Genomic DNA, 14,374 nt, shown 5'->3' with positions numbered 1-14,374 from the left:
CTGAATCCTAAAACTATACCCGAAAGAACGTGCATTCACACGTGACATGCATGCTGAATACACTACATCCTCGGCTGTTTCATGATAATTTTATTTTTACGTGACCTAATTAATTTTAGGATTAATTAAGTTTTTAATCCCTTAATTTTTTTAATTCTAATTTTTAGTCCCTCAAAATTTTTTATATAATTTTTACTCCTAAAAAAAGATTTTGTTATAACTTATTCAATTTGTGAAATTATAGTAATACTTGAGGCAATGCATTAAAATAACCATGCCCGTAATTACTTAATTAATAAAGTTTAAGGTAATGTCTATTTAAATTCCAATTAAATATATTCAGGTGAGTCTTATTTTAACACATCTATTAGCCAAACAGTCATCAGACAGGCAAAACAAATGTTAGAAATAATTGTGTAAATGAAATAACATTATTCATTCACTTCATTAATTGTTTCGGTTCGAATAAAATATAATATTTAAATTTAAATTCCTCTTATTTTAGAGGATTTTTATTTTAATCGATGTCGCATAGGTAATATCAAATCTACTTTTCAACTCGTTAGCTCTTTTATTACTTAATAGTAAGAAATTGTGATGTTGGAGACTAAAATGAAAAAAAAAATATACAAATCAATAAGTAAATAAGAGAATTAAAATGAAAAAGAAAAAACGCATAATTTTATATAAGGCTAAAAATGTATTTAAGTTTTTACTTTAAATAATATAAAATACTGATGACTTTGTTTCTTTTTATTGCTTGATTTAAAAGATAACATGTATTTTTCTTTATCATGTTATATATGTGAAGAAAGCAACTTTAATTTCTCATTTTATGAATTATATTCCATCCTTGCATATTGCATCAAAATGCTGAAATGAGAATGATTATGTATTCACCGCCGTTTGGTTTTTGTTCCTGATAAGGATGTGAGTGTAGGGATTAATATTTTGCACTTGGTTGGGAAATAATGCTTGTAATGGTTATATATTTCAGCTTTGTTATAGAAGGGTGGGGTATGGTTATATAACTGCTATGAAGGATGGGGTACGGTTATATAACCTTTTGGTACTCCTTGTATCCTTTAATAATAATCTTTTGCTGATTAAAAAAATCATGCAGAACACTCACAACTAAGTAACAATTTAGCAATCCTAATTAAACTTATAGAGACAAAAAAACATAAAATACATATATAGAAATCATACTCTTCCTATTACAAAGAAACCTACATGTGGATATGCGCGTATAAGAACATGGTAATTGCCTCTAACAAAAAAAAAGGTAATTGCCCATATCTATAAACATTTTAATTTTAATTGTGTAAAATATTAAAATAATTTTATTTATAATTATAGAAATTTTTTTTTTAAAAAAATATTAGAATAAAAAATTACAGTGTGTTTTAAAATATTTTTAGGCTTTTTTTAAATATTCACAAATACCCACAAATGTTAAAAAAATACATGGGAGAAGCCCCCAAAGGAACATTGTTGTTCTTCTCTTGTCAGTGTCTTTTTTTTTTTTTTTCTTGACTTGTCTTATTTGCATCTACAACAATCAAACTTCAGATATTTGGATTCAAATTTTATTGGAACCAAAATATTAATGATAAAGATAACATATATATTGATAAATGTAAAATTTGTTTAGAGAATTCCAAGTTTTAAATATTTTAATTTTAAAATAAAACAGAATCAATGAAGATGAAATTAAATTAGTTTTTAATTTAATTTTTAAAGATAAAAAAATAGTTTAAACTTTTTATTTTTAATTATAAAAATAACTTATCAATTCCTTCACCCTATTTAAAGAGTGACATACTTTATTATTTACCAAAAAAAAGAGTGACATGCTATCTTTGTCACTATTTACTTGTTACCATATTCATTATCATTATTATTAATTAACTCCTATTTTGTCGTCACTATATATTATTATGATTGTTATGCACTTTTTTTGTCATTGTTTCAAAACTATCAATATATATCATTAATAATATTATTGTTACCATTATTTGTCACCAGTAAACAATTAAGTCCAAATAAGGAATGGTGATTAATTTGAGTGGTTGAGATTTCAAATATGAAAATAAAAACCACAAGATATTGAAACTAAAATTTATAAAAATTAAAAATGGTTTTTAATTTTTAAAATTTTAAATTAACAGATAAATATAAATATTTTTAATGAAATTAGAAAAAATGAAAGGGGTATTTTTATTATTATGCTTTATGTTAAAAAACATAACATGTGATTTTTTAATATTATATATATATATATATATATATTTTAAAAATAGTTATATTTTTTTATAACTTTAATTATATAAATTAAAAGGAGCATGCATGTAATTTTGATATAATATTTTTATTATTGTATAAATTAATGATTGGGCGAAGGAGTTGGGATGTGAGTTTGAGGGAGCAGGGTATATGTAATGTGTATGTGTATGTAACCTATATCCACATCAAAATACATTAAACAAATAGTCACCTTCTTCTCATTCTCAACCCTCTTTTCTTTGCTCCCTCTCTCTCGGTTGTAGCCGAGACCTCACACCAACGACAAATGGAAGAGACCAATTCCAGATTCAAGAGGATTTGCGTCTTCTGTGGGAGCAGTTCAGGGAAGAAACCTACATATCAAGAAGCTGCTGTTCAACTTGGCAGGGAGCTGGTAACATATATACCCAGTTTTTTCTTTTTTCCATTTATTTGTTTCATTACAATTTTAATTCTATTGCTACACTACACCATGTATACATATGCAAGAGGCCAGTTTTATTTTTCAGCAAAAAGACACGTTTCGTTTTTCTCCGTTTATTAAATTCCGTTTTCTTTTCTTGCCTCATTTGTTTTAATTTATCTGTTTTTGAAAAGCGAATGAATTCAAATCTAGAATCGATTATTGATGGACCATTGAATCTGAACCCCGGAGAATTTTGGGTTCCATGGTACTTTATTTGGTATCATATCGATTAATTAGATTGAATGATCTTTTTCCTTTTTCTCCTGCCTCTTTTTGTCCCTTCAACCGCAATGCTCTATGAAGTTTCCTTAAATGTGTACCATAACCAAACCTTTTTCCCTCTATGATTCATTTTGATTAATTTCTCACTCTGGAGTTCCACACTTGTTCCTCCGGATCCTCTTCTTATTTTCTTTTATTTTTTGAAGTAAAAAATAATAACAAAACAATCTCTCGAGTGGCAACTCGTGCTTATGATTGTTGAGGAATGAGTGGATGGTTTAGGGTTTAAGTTTGGCATGAGAGAGAGAAAGGCGCACACGCAGAGAGATTGCTATTGGATGATGCTAGCTGTAATCTCGCTGTCAGTTATGCAGCATTATTGCATGATCTTTTGTTTCACCCTACTACTATACTGTTTTTTACAACGCTAAAAAATGTTTCTAACTTTCTATCTTTATATGTAAATAAATAAATAAACACCCAGAAACACATACTACAGTATATACTTAGATTCTATTTTTTTTAGGAACCAAACGTGCTTCCTAGGTATCATTACTCTATGAAAGCGTGTTATCAGCCTTTGGCATTCCCCACAAGTTTCCATGACCGAACCTAGCTCCATGATTTTTCCATATGCCCTAATTCTCACCTAAATGTGGTACCATTCCTTGCTTTAACTAAAATATATAGTAGTAAAATAAAAATTCGCATGTATTGTTACCCCTTTGGTTATTCCCTCCACTAAAAGGTTATAATAAAATCAATTATTTTTGCCATGTCCAAACAGTTGGTTTAGTTTTTTATTTTTTGGTGAATACATTTAGTTTGGTTAATTTGTTTGTTTAATTGTGTTTTCATGACGAGTGTTGTGACACGCGTCTACATGGTTTGGTTTTCGATGTGTTTTGAAGGTGGAAAGACGGATTGATTTGGTCTATGGAGGTGGTAGCGTGGGGCTGATGGGCCTCGTTTCTCAGGCAGTTCATGATGGTGGGCGCCATGTTCTAGGGTTTGTTCTCACACACTCCCCATTCTCTGTTGTGCATGTAATTTATATAATAGGCCACCTTAATCATTTTTGCTGAGCCTTATTGGTTTTTTACTTATGAACTTCGATGTTTCGTACTACTATTGGCTCACGCGTGTTTCCCATGTTTTGTGACAAATGGGTAGCAATCCATAACATCACTGGATCAAATGCTTGCAATGTGGGACATTATTTTCTTAATCAAATTAAGGTTCCGAATGTAGGTTGAAAGGGAGCATCTTGGATCGAAATAATAGTAAAAAATTCACAGTGATTAATAGTATATATTGGGCCTTCTGCACCATTGTTGGGATTTTAAAATGGAAAAAAGAAAAATAGAAAAATGTGACCTTTACCGTTAGTTAGAAGCTTCTTGGGAAGCTTTGCTCTATTGGATAAAGTTGAATCCCTTTTTTGGCCCTTCCAGAAAGGGACGGAAGAACGTAAGTTTTTGCGCAACAATTGGAGCCAACATTACGGTGTTTTCTTTCTTTCATTTCATATATTTTTTCTTGCATTTCGAAGAAAATATTGATTCCTCGTTCCACATTCAATTAGTTTACAATCGTTCTCTTATATATCTTGTAAATCAAAATGGTTAAGTTTCCATTTTGTTCTTTTAAATATATATTAAAGAGTAAATAATACATATATAGATATTGTAAAATAATTTTGGTCTTTTATTTACACTATAGTCTAATTACAAATTAACATATAATAAATTTATTAAAATTTATACTAAGTATTTATTTAAATCACATCGAATGATAATTTATGATTGATTAGTGCATGTCTATTAAATTCAAATATCTATATATCAATATATCATTCACCAAATAAAAATAAAAATAAAAAACTAAAATCTATCTAGTTCTGACCATGGGCTTGTTTGTACAGGGTTATCCCAACAAGTCTTATGCCAAGAGAGGTACATATACGTCCCCGTGTCAAAAATTATTTTTCAGTTCATCACTATATGGTGATAGCATTAATTAGTTAATTTAAAGTTCAAACAAAAATTCATAGTTATATGTTGCAAATGCAGATAACAGGTGATCCTATTGGGGAAGTGAGAGCCGTATCTAGTATGCACCAAAGGAAAGCCGAGATGGCCCGTCAAGCCGATGCCTTTATTGCCCTCCCTGGTAAGATTTTGTTCTTAATCACTCATATATATATATGAGATCACATATATAATTAACAAAAACAGAAGAGAATCTTAAATAATTATCACATGAAAGGGGACATTTGTTCTTTGAGCAACACATAGAGCTTGTTCTTATTTTTCAACAATTAACAGGAGGATATGGAACCCTTGAAGAATTGCTGGAAGTCATTACATGGGCGCAGCTTGGGATCCACAGCAAACCCGTAAGCTCTACTCCTCAATTTTAATGCCATGTTAGACAATTTACCCATGAATCAATAATTCTAGTTACAAACTGTTAACAAAATAATTTCCCTACCCTCTGGTATTATCTTTTAAAATAATACATTTTTCATAATAAAATCAGTATTCATTAAAATATATTTTTTATTAGAAGATTTAAAAAAATAATTATAAATTAACTGATGTTTAAGTAAGATACTGAAAATAACATTATTATTTTAAAAAATAAGTTTTTTTTTTATTTTTAAAAATATAAAGATTTTAATATAAAATGAAACTCCTGGTCAATTCTGGATATTCCCTCCGTCTTTTTTTTTTGCCTTTTAAAGTGCTTATAAACTAAATTTCTTTTAAAGTCATGCATATATTTTAATTATAAAACTATTAATTATATATTATTATGAAAAAGTATTTTTTTAAAAAAACAATCTCAATTTGAAATATAATTGTGAATTCATTGAAGTAGTCTCTAACACTTTGAAATACAATTCTGGATATTGTTACAAATATTAATACTTTCTTATTATTTAATTAAAGTGACAAATGTTTGAAGACATTAAAATATTGAAATAAACATAGATTATGAGACAGGTGGAGTAGTCTCTAACACGTATATACATAAATTTATTAAAAATAAACCATGAGACTTATTAGATTTGAATGTGACTCACATGACTTTTTTTTATTTTCAATGGATTTAGATAATAATAAACAGTGTATAACTATCATTTCTCATTCTTTTAATACTTCATAAAGAGAATATTAAATTAAGAAATTAAATAATTTAATATCTTGAAAATATTATAAATATTTAATGTTTTCTTTTAGTAGGAATTAATAAAAACAAATATTGTAGAAGGGCTTAAAGTAATTTTATATGTGGCTGATATAGAATAATAGAAACCTATATATGGGAGAGAGGCCCGAAAGATGGGAAAATAAAATATTATAATAGAATCCATGCCTTTTGACATGGAACAAACGATCTTCATTAACGTATATATTGTGAGTTTGTGACTCTGGATTAAATTCTACCGCCCACAATGTATAAAGTATAAACTAATCAAACCCCATTATTATATAATGTTGTTTTTGCCTTTGGTTATTCGTACAGCATTCGCCTTAATTAACTTGTTTTGACACTGTTATTGTACGTATAATCAGTTGTCATGTTACTGGATACTAATATATTCTTGGCTGATTAGCCAAGTTGATCGGATATGACTCGGTGAAATAGGAGAATGCTTCAACAACTTCAAATTGGGATCCATAATATTCGATGTTACTTAGAATACTAATATATTCTATATACAATATAAATATGTTTAACAACCAGGAAGCTTCAATACATACAGAATCCGGTAAATGTGGGCTATTTAATTCGAATTCACATGAGAGAATAGTCTCGGATTTTGCTTAGTTAATCATTGTCACTCTACAATATTTGAAGGTTCTCCGTTTGAATGGGAGTAAAGTATGCGATTAACCACCTAATTAAAATAGATGAATTAAGATTGAAGAACAAACGCAAAACAAATTAAAGTTCGTGGTCAATGAAGGTTGCTAGTAACATAGTGTTTATTTGTCAATTTTTATGAGATGCAGGTGGGCCTGTTGAATGTGGATGGATTTTACAATTCCTTGTTGTCGTTCATTGACAAAGCCGTTGATGAAGGCTTTATATCCCCTACGGCACGTCGCATTATCGTGTCAGCACCCACAGCCAAACAATTGATGCTAGAGCTAGAGGTGTGTAAATTAATATATAAATATAAATTTTTCAATGTTTGTGGTTCAAGGACGATGATTCATTTCCTTTGAACAAAGCGAAATTAAGTTGATGCATATGGCATGAATACTTCTAGTTAATACAAGTTGCTAAATCAAGTTGTTTTAGATATTCGATTTCTTTGCTTGTACTTGATTATATCGTTAAATATTTTATGGTAGCAGGAACATGTTCCTGAGCAAGATGAGTTTGCGTCCAAGTTGGTGTGGGAAGAAAGACTTTACGTGACTGAATCAGAAGTTGCCATGTGATGAATCCTCTTTGTGGACGATTTATATATGATCCACGGTTTTTTAAGTTTTTACATTTATAGCATATTTTGGGTACATAGGATTAGGACTCATCCATCATATACGGGCATAGGAACCGTACGGTAGAAGTCAATACATTTTTTTTTTTTGCCAACCTTTTTGGTAAAGCTCCCAGTGTACGGAAACGAGGGTGGTTCAAAATGTGGAAAATCCTAATTGAAATTTATGTTTCAATTGCCTTGGCAACGATGATCCGAATTATTCACGGCAACCTTTGTACTTCAGGATTTTTTTTTTCCTGTTAGTTCAGTCTTGTCTCTTTGAACCAACCATTACTTTTAGATAAATTCTTTAATAACAACCTGGTCAAAATTGCCAGTCGAAAAACACTAGAGAATATGTGCTCTTTAATCAATATGTAACCATCTAACTCCTTCAAGGGACAAAGGAAGATATATATACCTCCAGTATGTTATTGAGTTATTCCTTCAAGGGACAAAGGAAGATATATATACAAGTCGGGTCGTTATGGTCTTATTTATCGAAGGGTCTTGCTAACCGGTGAGAGTAGTGGGTAAGAAATTAAAAAAAAAATATTTAATGGAAAAATGATAAAAGAATGCAAAACATATCATGAACAACGTAATTTTTTTCCTCTCAATAATAATATTTCTACTTTTAAAGTTTTTTAACTAGTCTCCTTAGCACTTGCTTTTATTGAATACCGTGATAGATACACGGTTGCAGATGGTCTTATACCCACACCTATGGATCCTGGTTTGAAGTTGTCAGGAACATAGGGAAAGGTATAGCTTAAAGCTTCTTTATATTGGAGGCTAATTGGTTAAATAATGTAGTTGACTATTTTTCAGCCAGATATTGCTTACAACGTACACAAATTAAGTTAATGCATGATACATGGCTTCACCCAGGATTCACCATTTACAAGCGGTAAATCATTTAGTGCAATACATCAAGAGAGTACCTAGCCGAAGCTTACCTTTTCTTGTTAAGTCCAACCTTCGCTAACAGTTTTTGGTAAAGCATATTAGGGAAGCTTTATTAACACTAGGCGATAAACTACTGATTTCTGTGTGTTCCCAGAGACTAGTGAAGTTGTGTGACTCCATCCTCTCCTCTCACACTGAGATTTCCATTTCATCTACCATGGTTTCATCTACAATGATTTTATGACCTCAAACCCTGCTCATCATCAAAAAAAGTCCAAACACATTGACATTAACATTCACTTTATAAGAGAATTAGTCCAATCCTCTTAATTGAAACTAATTCATGTCAAATCTTCCCACCAGATTGCTTATTTGTTAACTAAGCCATTATCTCATTTCCAGACCTTTCTTTCCAAGTTGGGAATCCTTGATTTGCCCATCCCACCTTGAGGGGTATTACAACTAATAATTAATTACTTAGTTAGCCACGTCTTAGTTAATCAAGTAAGTATCAAATTGAGTTACTCAGCTTTTCATTGTATACATTCTCGTCTCTTGTACAAACAATTCAATGAATGAGACATTCCCTTTTTCTCTGAACAATGTGTGCACATTTATATAATCAATAAGATAAAATAGATCCTAGAAAAAATGGTGTAAAATGCTTTTGAATGATAAAATTCATTGAAGTAAATGATTAGTAATAGTAATAAATTAGTAACTAACCAACTAATTCCATCCAATGAAATCATTCAGATGGACCTAATCCAAGTTGCTGGGAAAATTTTACCATGATGTACGACCCAGAAAATTAACTCTAAGAAGCTAACTAATTTCATTGATCTAAACTATAAAGCCTATGGAATAGCTTTGCTCCCTTAAATGGATTCACCTAGTTCCCTAAGATTACACCGAGGATCAATACCAAAAAAAAGCCCTCATTCAACCAGAAATAGAGTATTTCTAACTGTTGGCAGGTCAAGACAGGGTTTGACTGCACTACATTATCATAGTTTATTCAATTCTTTACTACACCGCCCAACAAAAATATAATAAAATAACACGGCTGCAATGCATTATTCAGGATTCATAACATAAATGGATCATACTGAGAGAAAGACACAAGTAAATTTATTAATACCCTGAATAAATTAGGATAAGGGTATGAGAGTTATTTTATCATCACTAACAGTGAAGTCCTTATCATTTCTAATTTAGTTAAACAAAGTGGGGAAGGCCTAACTGTATTGTTCCATGTCAAATGATTAATAAAAAGCCAAAAAGGCGTGGGGATATCCTTAGAAGTTAGAAACCAAACCTAAGTTAATCGAACAATCATAGAGCATTGAAACCAAAGCCTTGCAGTTACGGTAAGTTTTAAAAAAACTAAGGATATCAAATTTATTCCGAGTTGAATGCAAGCAATTCTTAAACAGGTTCACTTATCCCATTCCTTGTGTTTCAACTGACAAAGTTATAACAAAGTGCAGGAAAACTTAATCACAGATGTAAGAATCAGCATGTGTAAATACTTAAATGCAGTATAAAACAATATAAACAATAGTATCAACAAACAAATCAGCATGTGTTGCAGTTTTATAATCCAACATTTGAGTGCCACCAGCTATTGGTAATTAAGAAAATAAGAAGAAAAAAATGAGATGAGTTTCTCCATAAGCTAAAATGAGCTCTCCATTAGCTGACCATTAGCTAATTTGTAGAAACTCTCATATAACTTCTCCAAAAGATGAGAGGACATCTACAAATTACTAATGATTAGCAAATGGAGAGGTCATTTTAACTTATGGAGAAACTCATTTCATTCTGTTTTTCTTATTTTATCATCCAAGAAGTGTTTCAAGAGAAGCTTATCCAAACAAGTCCATAATAAGCCGAGCTCCTCTTACCTCTCTCCCTGAACTATTTAACAACAACAATAATAACCTTATCTTGCTAAGTATAGATCACATGACATTGTTGAACTCGATCAAAACTCAAATACTTGGAAATATTATTTCGCTACTTATCTACCAACCCATACCAACCCACCTTTGCTCGTCACTGAAATCTCGAACTAGACAAAATGGAAACTTGAATATTCTGCCAAATGATGGGGATATGGACAATTCAAGCCAGAATTTTCCCTATAAGAGTTTGTGCTGTTGGGTGACTCTAACCAATGACACCATAAAGGCGGTATCCGAAAGACCAAAGTGTTGGTGGTACATTTTGTGCACATAATCTGACATACGGAATGTGCACCATTGATTGTGAAATAAAAGGAAAGGAGAAAAAGAGAAATGGGTGATAATGAGAACTACGTGAGAAAGTTCCATGTGTAAGTAACAATAACATGTACTAACAAAGATAGCACAACTAGTACACAGATATTCCCATAGTGATTATTTTTCAACAGCTTCTCATCCACACTAAACAAAATCTCTTATCAAGGGAATCGGCTAGTCGAAGGCCAACTATAGAACAAAATTGAAAGAGCGGCAAGCCATGCACAGTACCTTAAAAATTCTCAGGACTGTCATCCAATTGTTTCTCGTCTTCAATGTCAACTTCTAAAATCTCCTGAAAACAAAGCATTAGTTATGCAACTAGTAAGCTTAGCAGTACTAGATAGAAAAGAAAGAAGCATTATAAGAGAATTACAGGGATCCTCTGTTTGAGATAATTAGCGACTCTGGCAAGAACAGTGGAACGTTTGTGCCAAAACCGACCCTTGAGGCTAATCTTGACAAAAGGCCCATCCAAGTCAGCAAGTTCCACCACTCCTGAAATTAGATTATGTTATTGTTATGTTGCCCCCATTAAACCACAAAACAACATAACTCTTACTTACCAGTGATACCAACAGAGGAGTCAAAGATTTGACCCAGCTCCTTTCGAGCGTCCTCTAAAACCTGTTTCACGTTGTTTTCTGTGAGGTCAAGTGGCGGTGGAGCGGGAAGAGCCGCTGATATAGGTTTCGAAATCATCCTCCGTGATTTACCACGTGTCAATGATTGGAGTGGAGAATTGGAGTTGTTTGGGGCATGGAAATTTCTGATTCTGGTGCTGCATGATGGGAGCCTGAGTGACCTTACATTATTACGGATGTCAAAGACACAGCACAGGCCCTTCTGGAGTAGGGACATCTGCGCCTCTTCTTTTACTTTATAAAGCCAATTCCAAGATGTTCAATTTCTAAGACTCACTGTGCTGAGCTGTGGTGCCCGGTGGCTATCTAGAAATCTAGAATCGGATATGGATGGATATCAATACTCCCCAAAAGTTATTCTTTTTTTTTTTATAAAAAAAAACATGTTTTTGACTAGCCTAGACCTTTTATTTAAAGCAATTCCGAATGTTAAATTTTGGACAATGGGCAAGTAATGGTAAAGACATGAAAATTTGTACGTACCATTCAGTACATCTAAAATCAGTTTTAATAGTCAAAGAATTAGAATTGCTTTGAATTTGGAATTCCATTAATAAGTGAATTTGGTTTTATAAAACCTGATTAAATGTAACCTGAAAATTCATCTTAAGTCATAAGACATGCAATCATGATGTACATCACATGATCACAAACAGAAGTAATGGAAAAAAAAAATACATACATAATTCATTCTAAAATCATGAAACAATAGTATGCATTCTTAATCATTAGCCAGGACCTGTCAGTCAAAATTTTAAAAAACTTGCATTGCATAAAGCAAAATCCTTTTACACAATTAATTGTTACAAATGAGCAATTGCTACTCGAGTATTATCCTCCCTACACCGCAGCAAAGTAGTCTTTGCTAAGTTTAGGGTCTGGTTTCATCGCCAGGCTTCCACCCAGCTGGGCAAACTTCATCGGGGTTCTCCTGCACATACTGCAAAGCCTGCAAGACCAATGCACATAAATGGAGGCAAAGAATTTATATAAATGATACAAAGGTAAAAGAAACAAACAAAATGTTGGGAGATATACTAAAAAAGTGTTCAATCCTGCTGTTGTCCTGATTAGGCGTATAATTACCTGGAGTGTTCTCTTTGTCTCATCAACACTTCTACCAATTGCCAGGTTGTTAATGGTAGAATGCAGAATAACCCCTTGTCAATAATGAACAATCCTCTCAATGCAATCCCCTAAATCATTGGAAACATTTGGAATTGTTGAGAAAAGTGCTCAAAAAAATGGAATGGAAAGCTATAGTTTCACAGCCAACATTTCACCACTTGACACAAAATGCTAAAGATATTACCTAGTCAACATCCTACATTTCATTCCAGAGAATTTGAAACTAAAGCACAAAATACATAGGAGTTTGATAGCAAAGGAAAATGAATACCCATAGTCTAGGCCATGATTAAAAATTACCTGATCAGGAATGAGAACACCATAAGATTTCGAGATGGATTTGGTGATTTCAGAAATCAAAGGATACTTCAAGTCGCCAAGACCACCAGAATTTCTATCAGTTTGAACCCATGCAAGGTGCGAGAACTACAATAATAACAATAGCACCACTAATCAAGAAGAAGCAAACTTCAGAATTACCTTTGGATAAGGCTATAAAAAGGTAACTGTGAATGTAAAGAAAAGAATAGTAATAGATCATATCATAAAAAGCTGTGTTTTCTAGGGCATGTGCACAGGTATAAGTGGCAATATTGTGTCCCATTTCAATTATCAATGAAGTTCAAATGAAATCATTGCCCAATATTTGACTTTCTATAGTTAATGAAGTAATTTCCTCTAACCATACTCTTCAATACATTCTAATTCTTTCTAGCAAGTTTCAGAGAAAAATAAAAATACAGAATCCATGCAGTTTTGCCAATTATGCTAAGAACTCTCAGTCATAGCTTATTTCTACAAAATGAATCATTACGGCTGTAAACTATGTGGAGACTGTAAGTGGACCAAGTCTTTGCACACCCTTCATCTTCTTGAGCAGCTTATATATGCCAGCAAGAAGCATGCCATCTCAAGAATCAAGAAAAGTATACAACAATCATAGCCTTATCCCCAATTACTGCCGTCGGTTACATGGAATCATGGCTCATACAATATCATATAAAAAAGCATCGGAAAAAATTATATAAGAGCCTATAACTGACAAAATAGTTTTTAAAAATGATTGAAACAAACTCACCTCACTGTCCACTGAAACACCCAATATCTCTGTATTTAGTTCCTCAAACTCTGCATAGCAGTCGCTGAAAGCAGTGATTTCTGTACACAAGTAATATTAGGTTAAAAAAGAGAAAACTTAGCATCCACAACCATCTCAATCAGAGTATGGTTACAAAAATACTAACTAACCTGTTGGACAGACGAATGTGAAGTCCAATGGGTAGGAAAAGAGGACAACGTATTTTTTTCCAATATATTCGGATAGTTTGACCTGAAAAGACTGTTTTAGCCAAAAATAATTTCTAATCACAATTATTTTTTTCCAAATGGCATTGTACATTATATATACCTTGATAAACTCCTGATCAAAAACAGCCTCTGCTTCAAAATCCGGTGCTGTGTTTCCAACTAATGGAAGTTCACTCTTTTAAAACAAACAAAAAACAATAAATAAATTACTTCAGAGGTTGTCAGAGGAAAATTACGCTCTATACACTTGACTTTTCAGCTTCATCAAGGAAGTTACAACTGTCAACACTTACAAAAAGAAGACTCCAACACACACGAAGGAATTCCAATACAATGCTCACAACCTTCAAGGAGGAAGAGTCTAGAATTCCCATATTATTTTAAAGCATTGTTCTACTAATTACAATTTACAACGAATTGTGCTTCTGCAACAAGTATCATATTCATGTCTATCAATAAACAAATAAGCTCAAAAATGCTGCAAAGAGAAACTTAACCATGACCACGATCATCAATGTAGTTCATGATCACAGTTGAGTCACAGTTGATTATGCAACAATATCTTGCTGGACAGAGAGTGTAATGCGCAAAATTAAAATAGAGGCCAACAAACAAGTAAACAAGTACT

General features: G+C 32.0%; 2 protein-coding genes and 1 pseudogene across 5 annotated transcripts; 1 reads left to right on the top strand and 2 right to left on the bottom strand.

Moving 5' to 3' along the window:
• Positions 1–2,450: 2,450 nt before the first annotated feature.
• LOC100788087 (cytokinin riboside 5'-monophosphate phosphoribohydrolase LOG7) lies at positions 2,451–7,715 on the top strand. Its single transcript, XM_003553570.5, has 7 exons — positions 2,451–2,680; positions 3,886–3,983; positions 4,899–4,929; positions 5,047–5,146; positions 5,302–5,372; positions 6,997–7,140; positions 7,345–7,715. Exons 1-7 carry the CDS (start codon positions 2,573–2,575, stop codon positions 7,429–7,431), a joined length of 639 nt encoding a protein of 212 aa, XP_003553618.1. The 5' UTR covers positions 2,451–2,572; the 3' UTR covers positions 7,432–7,715.
• A 556-nt stretch (positions 7,716–8,271) lies between these two features.
• Positions 8,272–11,789, bottom strand: LOC100500460 (NifU-like domain-containing protein). 4 transcript variants are annotated; one of them, XM_006603607.4, is made up of 4 exons: positions 11,233–11,789; positions 11,043–11,164; positions 10,898–10,951; positions 8,272–8,634 (listed from the first exon to the last, which is right to left on the bottom strand). In XM_006603607.4, exons 1-4 carry the CDS (start codon positions 11,525–11,527, stop codon positions 8,620–8,622), a joined length of 486 nt encoding a protein of 161 aa, XP_006603670.1. In that variant the 5' UTR covers positions 11,528–11,789; the 3' UTR covers positions 8,272–8,619. The 4 variants fall into 4 exon arrangements, with proteins under 4 accessions (XP_006603670.1, XP_006603671.1, NP_001238447.1 ...); NM_001251518.2 differs by having other exon boundaries at positions 8,276–8,634; positions 10,898–10,961; positions 11,233–11,618; XM_006603608.3 differs by having other exon boundaries at positions 8,272–10,961.
• Positions 11,790–12,059: 270 nt separating this feature from the next.
• On the bottom strand, positions 12,060–14,120 carry LOC100787557 (2-Cys peroxiredoxin BAS1-like, chloroplastic; annotated as a pseudogene).
• Positions 14,121–14,374: the final 254 nt, after the last annotated feature.

This window comes from Glycine max, chromosome 19 (assembly GCF_000004515.6).
Source record: "Glycine max cultivar Williams 82 chromosome 19, Glycine_max_v4.0, whole genome shotgun sequence".
In the NCBI taxonomy this organism is placed as follows: Eukaryota; Viridiplantae; Streptophyta; class Magnoliopsida; order Fabales; family Fabaceae; genus Glycine; species Glycine max.
Note: the sequence above shows the minus strand (reverse complement) of the source record. Positions and strands in the feature narration are given on the sequence as shown.

Coding starts and splice junctions, on each gene's coding strand:
- LOC100788087 (XM_003553570.5), top strand. CDS start 2,573: ATGGAAGAGACCAATTCCAGATTCAAGAGGATTTGCGTCTTCTGTGGG. Junction 4,930..5,046: donor CAAGTCTTATGCCAAGAGAG/GTACATATACGT, acceptor TTGCAAATGCAG/ATAACAGGTGATCCTATTGG. Junction 5,147..5,301: donor TGCCTTTATTGCCCTCCCTG/GTAAGATTTTGT, acceptor AACAATTAACAG/GAGGATATGGAACCCTTGAA.
- LOC100500460 (XM_006603606.3), bottom strand. CDS start 11,527: ATGTCCCTACTCCAGAAGGGCCTGTGCTGTGTCTTTGACATCCGTAAT. Junction 11,165..11,232: donor CTCCTCTGTTGGTATCACTG/GTAAGTAAGAGT, acceptor ATCTAATTTCAG/GAGTGGTGGAACTTGCTGAC. Junction 10,952..11,042: donor ATCTCAAACAGAGGATCCCT/GTAATTCTCTTA, acceptor AGGAGATTTTAG/AAGTTGACATTGAAGACGAG.